The 7,214-nt window shown below is 33.8% G+C and overlaps 1 protein-coding gene across 4 annotated transcripts; it reads right to left on the minus strand.

Annotated features, from left to right (window-relative positions):
* Window positions 1-1,251: 1,251 nt before the first annotated feature.
* LOC145562269 (uncharacterized) lies at window positions 1,252-6,997 on the minus strand. 4 transcript variants are annotated; one of them, XM_081622487.1, is made up of 14 exons: window positions 6,812-6,997; window positions 6,401-6,491; window positions 5,669-5,842; window positions 5,372-5,458; window positions 4,785-4,886; window positions 4,650-4,700; window positions 4,035-4,067; window positions 3,876-3,938; window positions 2,761-2,982; window positions 2,367-2,580; window positions 2,122-2,244; window positions 1,909-1,982; window positions 1,759-1,798; window positions 1,252-1,641 (listed from the first exon to the last, which is right to left on the minus strand). In XM_081622487.1, exons 2-14 carry the CDS (start codon window positions 6,488-6,490, stop codon window positions 1,508-1,510), a joined length of 1,407 nt encoding a protein of 468 aa, XP_081478613.1. In that variant the 5' UTR covers window position 6,491; window positions 6,812-6,997; the 3' UTR covers window positions 1,252-1,507. The 4 variants fall into 4 exon arrangements, with proteins under 4 accessions (XP_081478613.1, XP_081478614.1, XP_081478612.1 ...); XM_081622488.1 differs by having other exon boundaries at window positions 2,122-2,223; window positions 2,746-2,982; XM_081622486.1 differs by having other exon boundaries at window positions 2,746-2,982; window positions 6,812-6,996.
* Between the last annotated feature and the right edge of the window lie 217 nt (window positions 6,998-7,214).

The raw sequence follows: 7,214 nt of genomic DNA on the forward strand, positions 1-7,214 counted from the left end.
AATCATACCAATATAAGTTGCATTGTAAAATTCAGACCTGATTGGCTGATTGTTTCTATTTGCTAGGGACATTGATCAATTTCTTAAATCGGCTACTTTTTGGACAAAGGAAGTCAGAATTTATATTGTTATCAAACTTGGAGTGTTTGTTGCGGGCGTGAAGGAGTCCGTTGGTAGGCTTCTGAAACAACCCCAACATGTATTACAATTTCGGAACTTGCTTTCACAAGATTCAAAGATGAGTAATTTTGTTTTACAAGTTCCGACGAACAACATCGACAAACAAAACCGGCGTTATAATGCTGTGGAAGTTGATTGTTGTATCCAATTCTTGTCGAATACTTTGGCTCATTTTGATGTAATGTGCAGGGTATGCTTATAATTTACTTTATTACTTTTTATATTTTATAAATTGAAACATTTTTGTGAATTAATATTTTTAAGCGTGCTCTCTTTTTATAGGTACAAACAGGTTTCATGAATCGAGTTGAATTGATCGAGCATTATGACTGCAATTATCCAGAAATGATGAATGAGTTATATGAAGCAAGTAGAAAATTATCAAACTTTTAGAACTAAACTTATAGTGATGTAATGATTTCAGCTCGAGGTGTTGTTCAAGCTGAGCTTTTGGCGGCGGTTTAATCCTATTCTAAGGGATGCGCAATGTTTAATCTGTTGATGTAAAGATCATAAGCATAACAAAGTGAGAAAATGGGACAAGATTTTAGCGCTCTCTTGTATAGCAAAGAACTTCATCAATATCCGAGGTTTTTTTCAACTGATACCTTAAATGAATACTACCTTAAATAAAATTTGTCTTAAATAAAATTTTCTAACGCATATTTCTTTAGTTTAACTCATGTTTTCACTTTTTTATAGCCTTGTAAAAGGTTTTTTTCATTAAATACTACTCCGTAAATATCCTTTATAGTATTAAAAAATCATACTACCTCCGGTCCAATTTACTCGCAACAAAGGGGTATTATTTGTGAGACATAAAATATTCCTTTGTTGCGAGTAAATTGAACCGGAGGTAGTATTAATTTATAATATATTTTTCCGTATTTTTCATTTTTAAATTTGTCTTATTTTATATCTGTTCTGTATCCATATCCGTACCCATATAAGTATTTATGCAACCTAGGTAGCAAATGGGGAATGAAGAAATCAAGATAATGGGTGTGCAAACAGAGTGAAGAGTAAGATAAATAGATAATTTACTATCAATTGAGCAAGAAGACCCGAACCTAGAAATCAAAATAATACTAGAACCTCTTGACAACTGAAATCAGAATAGTACATGCAACCCAATTACCAAAAGAAGTTAGATCACCACTTCACCATAAGGCATCTCTTAATATTTTACAAAAACAAATATTAACAAATCTAAACAGCTTATAATTTACATATATTTAATTTCCCATAAACACCAAATGCCTTCAATTTCACCTTGTCCTTGTCAAGGGGATATTGCCTGTATAGAGAAAATACCATCACTTAAAGTTTAAGCAGTGAAGGGGTACCACCAGATTCCATTATTTGCATCAAGACGTTCCTTAAAAACCTTAATACTATCATCCCCAAAATACCAATCATTCGAGGACATCAAATTCTTTGGTTCCATCATATCGCATATAGCTGAAAAAAAAGCATAAAAGTATCAATTATCAGACAGTATATTCAATTTACTACATTTGTTCCATAAAATTGGTGCCATTAGAGACATAAAAGAACAGAGAATGAGGTCGCAAGTACCAGTCTTGAAGTGGTTGAAGTATTCTTGCAATTCTTTGACCTTAAGATAAGAATGAAAAATTAGAAACAGATTCGTAGGAAGTGTATAACATGCTTAGCATAGGACACTGGAAAGTAAAACATCAAGAAATCCAGGCTGATGAGATTTACCTCCTCAGTACAAAAGCCAAATTTGCCAAAAACTACCGCAAAGGCAAGATAAATTACACTAGGGTTCACATATTCTGCATGCCAAGAATATGAAACAGCATGAACATCTTCATTTATTTATAAACATATATTTATGTCCAATAAAGGCAGAGATGTGTAAAAACAAAGACCAGAACCACTCAAAAAAAAAAAAAAAAAGATCAGAAACCATACCAGCTCTTGCCAATCTTAACACAATGTCATATATGAAATATGGGGGATGATCTTCTGCACCCACCCTCGAGGCTAATTCTTCCTTCAATGCAGTACGCAGCCCTTTCAATGCAGTACGGATCCCTGAAGCATCACCCAAGAGAGAATTTGCTTTACATATTCATGAGAATATATTCATGAGTAGCAGAATCAACCAAGAACATAATAGAAATCATCTAGGCAAAGTCAATATCAGAAACAAGTACCACATCCTCTCTCATCAAAAGCCCACAAGAAATGGTCCCTGTTGATAAAACGACTCCCTTCTGCCTTACGACGAAGTTCAGCAATACTAATCAAATCAAAAACAGTCAGAGGTGGAGGAACTGTATAACGAAGTTCAACAATTTCTCTCAGTTCAAATTCATTATGGAGCAATATACTAAATGGAATAGTCGATGTCCTTAATCTATCTTTGACCTGCAACAAAACAAATCAATAATAGTTAGAAATTTCTCACTCAAAAAAGAGCATGTATTTCCATGGTTGTAATAATAGGCGAATTAACCATTAAATAACCACAAGTGCAGAATTAAAGGGTTGATGCCATAAAGCATATAATCTAGCGAGGTTTAGCAAACACACCATTTTTTTTTTTACCCGAATAAGTTCCAATAGGTCAGATTTAATAAGCCAATCCAACTCTTCATGGGCAGAAGAGTGCATGCTTAGCTCCACTAAATCCTGTATTGCATCAGCCTCTAAGCTGTACAAGGCCTTGACATCAATACACTCCACAGCTTTGGCAAGCAAAAATTCTTGACACTTCTCGCTCAACACATCCCTAAATATCTCCAACAGCAAAAAAGTATATTCATCAACCTGCTCCAAGAAAAAAAAAACGAAAAAAAAACACATCGTGAACAGCTTTAAACTTCATTTCATGATAAACTACTAAAAGCAATTTCGGCAAAATGAACTAGAAGTGATGAGATGACTAAGCATCAAAACGGATGCCTTTATGGTGCATATTTATCTAAATAAATGTATGAAACTCCTTTTTTCAGTATGAATGAAGAATTCTAAAAGATCTCTTAGCTTAGGATTTTGTGTGTTCACGCATTATTGAGGGAGGTTTATGAGAACGAAGAACAATATATACTCCCCACTGTCCCTTAACCTTTAGTACATTTAATTTTAAGCAGTCTACAAAATAACATTTTCCCAATAACATGTTAGACCAATAATATCTTTGACTTTGTGTTACAAATAAATTCCGTTTTGAGAGTTAAAGTTAGTAAACTTTGACCGACTTTTTTGGCATATCTATAATGTATAAAATAATCCAGTAAGATTTTGTTAGATTCGTCTAAATGTAAGTTTATTAATATCAACTTTTTATAATTTTCTAAATTATACAATTTGAGTTGTTAAAGGTCAAAGACGACTCTTGAATACCGTACAAAATGATATGGTGCAAGTAAAAAGAAACGGAGCGAGTAAAAGTTATAATATAGTACTACACTGCAACAAATCCAATAACATTTCGAATAATAATCTCCGTATTAGGCATGAATGGGAAATTGGTCAAACTTCAAAAAAGTGTCACCACAACTATAGAAATGTAGCAAGCATTAAGGGAGGGAGGGATTAGTTACAAATAGGAAACTCGCATTCGACATTTTGTACTCCCTCTATTTCAAACTGTTTGCCACACTTTAAAATGACTTCGCTTACATTAAGAACGGGAGTAGGGCATTAGTCATATTCCTTACCGTCAATCTCTGATACTGCTTCGCCTTTTTGATTGCTTCCTCAATGTCATCATCAATAGGACTCTATAATAAATTAATAACAAACAAGGTAAACATATTAATGTTAAACATAACAGAAACAACTTGTAGACAGCAGAAAAGCAAAGAAAACATTGCTACCTTCTCAATTTCCAGGCCACGGGCAATGTAGTCCTATGGCAAACAATAATAAAAGAAGTTAGTAAACAAACATACATGGGCTAAGGCTGCTATGGCAAAAAGCAGACAATTAAATCTTCAAATCCTCATATAATGCATTTGATTTGCGATCTACCATTAAGTCATAGTCCACTGAAGCATTTAACAAAAGTATTTATATCTCCCTTTGTTCCTTGTTATTAACCACACAGTAACCAAAATGCTATGAAAGGATAGATAAAATCATAAAAAGATGGATAGATAAGAAGATCAAGACAATATGGAACTAAAGAGGATTAGTTGTAACTTGATGCATTGAAAAAACCAAACTGTGGATACAATCCTACACCTTGTTCAGTGGCTAGACAAGCTGGCCAAACTGTTACGCCTAAATTTCAACATGTTATGCTACCTACCCTTTGCTAAATAAAATGACACAACCTAACAATTACTCTTTACTACCCCCGGTTACCCTTCTTTAATTAGCTATTCATTAGAAAGTCTCTCACATTTGATAGATAGAGTAACATCATACAACACACCAAGATATGAATGAGGATATAGAGAGAGGAAACAAGAGGGGGTAAGTGCACGGACCACGAAAGGCTTCCTATACGGACACGAGTTACACAAGTTATGGTTGTAAAACTGCACATCAAATGTAATCATCAGAAAGAATAGAATTATCACACAGAAATTGCAACTAGATGAATCAATACTTGAAGGCTGTACCTGTATCATAGCAGCAACATTACATTCGTTCAAAAGAGAGTACCCATCCCAATTAATATTTGTATTCGCTATCCACTTGCAAACTTCATAGAATGAATCTCCCTGTGAAATAACAAATTCATAAAGATTAATTAATTAACTAAACTTTGAAGAAAGAATGAAAGATATACAGTAGCACACTACTTTCCCATTACTTCCTAATTAGGCTGTAAAAATGATGAAGATTGCAAACAAATTGATGCAAAAGATGTGAGCAGAACTGAAATCCTGCGTGAAATTCAATTGTTTAATTTTGAGCATATGGTTTCATACAAACAAATAGGATTGCCACAAAGAATGTTTAGCTATTGTTCAGACAGGTGAACAAAATTTAGAGTTTCTTGCATAGCAAGGGTATTGCTTAGTGAAGGGGTAAAAAAGAACACAAACACAAAGCAAGGGTTTTTCCTCCTTATGTCCTTTGCAAAAAAAAAAAAAAAAAAAAAAAAAAAGAAGGCTACATGGTCATTGCTAGTTTCTAACTCCATTGTTATACAAAAAAGAACAAAAGATGACTTGTAGTGGTGAATTCCACAATAATTACAAACCTTCTGCGCAAACCCTTCAAGTTGTTCCCAAAACTTGTTCTGTTGGTCATAAAGCATGCGAGAATGACCTAACTCGTACAGTTCCTCCTACCATGTGGCATCAATGTGGCATTAGCAATTGTTTCATAAAGGAATGTTTGTTATAAGATAAGCCGGGATAAAAGTAAAAGTGTAAATGCAAAACTAGAATGATAGATCCTAAAAATAAAGAAGTATAAGTGTATAACATGGAGAGGGGAGGACAGGAGGAAATCCATAAAACAGACAAGTGATAATTACTTTACAGAGAGTAGCTACCTTGTCAAAGAGCAAGTAAGCGAGTACGGCAACTCCATCAAGCAGACTACGGTAAAGTTGATCAGATAGTTGCTTGCACAATTCCAGAGAAGAGGAGCAAATATCCCAGATTATTTCTTTTAATGCACCTTCCTCAGTTGCTTGCAAATGAGCTAGTTCTTTCTTGGTGAGGCTCTGCCACACCACCCATGAAGGATGTGAGTTAGTTCATAGGCTTAAGCTAGTTGGATTTATAATAATAGACTACTTTGAGAATCTAGATCGTACAAATTAATTAGTTATTCAAAAGGGCTAAATACCCGGTGTAGGTAAAAAAAATAAGATTATCTAATGATAGAATTGGACCAAATCTAAGCTAACAGAATTATCCCATCCTCTGTTCAACCAACAATCCACCACCGCACAAATTTCACCACCACCACCATTGGGACTGATTCAGAGAACAAACGCTTAAATGTTTGGGATTTGTTGTTGAAATGTTGAAATTTTTTTAGGGTTCAAGTTGTAATTTCAAATTAAGATCCAAAAACTACCAAACAAACAAGGGTGTGAATTCCCCAATTCTGGAAATTTAAAGAAACGAAATGAAACACTAGCATTAAAAACCCTAACCGATTTCATATTCATATTAATTAATATTGAAATTAAAATTCAAAACTAAAAAGAAAGAGATGGGAGATAAAACTGAAGAAGTAACAGATGAATAGAAATATAAAAAGTAAAAGCTAGTACCTGAATTTCAAGTCTGGGCTTCTTCGGCAAAGGTTCATACTCCGGCATCGGTTCATGTTCATGCTCCGGCATCCACATCGACATCGACATCCTGATTCAAAATTCCCAAAATAAATAGAAATTGAAATTCTGAAAAATCAGTTTTATTACATTATTATTATTATATCCAAAAAAGAATGCTTAAAATGCAATCTGATTGTTGGAGCTCAAACTTTTACTCAGAATTATAAACCCTAACTTTTGCCCCAAATTAATATTTTGTATGAAAAATAACAATTTCAGGTGTCCAATTATGTATATAATTAAGATGAAATTAGAGCATATCAAAGAAAAACTTGAACTTTACCCCAAATCAAACAAATAAGATGTATTTTCGAGTTGTTCAAAAACAAATTGAGTAGAAAGTGTAACCTTAATAATTACGACCAACCAACGTATAGATTATTGAAGGAGGAGGGATAATTGCAAATTTTCAACCGATCGACGATGCTAACCGACGGAGGAAACTGTGATGGTACTAGGTAGAGGAGAGACGAAAAAATCAAAGATGATATCGACTTACGAGGTTTTTTTTTTTTTTTTTTTTTTTTTTTTTTTTTTTTTTTGGTGAAAGAGAGGGGCAAGCCCGTAGAAGAAAAACAGACAAACTAAAAAAATAAACAAACGAAACAAAAAAACAAAAACATAAAGAACAGCAAACTAAAGCTACCGCACACCTAATCAATCTTATTATTTGGAACCATATGAGGTTAAGAAACCCCCCAAATCCTCCAATAAAACGACTCTAAGATCCCTTGGGACCGCTTCAAAGAGG

The sequence above is a fragment of the Chenopodium album genome, chromosome 10 (genome assembly GCF_948465745.1).
Source record: "Chenopodium album chromosome 10, dcCheAlbu1.1, whole genome shotgun sequence".
In the NCBI taxonomy this organism is placed as follows: domain Eukaryota; kingdom Viridiplantae; phylum Streptophyta; class Magnoliopsida; order Caryophyllales; family Amaranthaceae; genus Chenopodium; species Chenopodium album.

Coding starts and splice junctions, on each gene's coding strand:
- LOC145562269 (XM_081622486.1), bottom strand. CDS start 6,490: ATGTCGATGTCGATGTGGATGCCGGAGCATGAACATGAACCGATGCCG. Junction 2,581..2,745: donor TTCGGGTAAAAAAAAAAATG/GTGTGTTTGCTA, acceptor GTTTTGTTGCAG/GTCAAAGATAGATTAAGGAC. Junction 2,245..2,366: donor TTTTGATGAGAGAGGATGTG/GTACTTGTTTCT, acceptor GTGATGCTTCAG/GGATCCGTACTGCATTGAAA.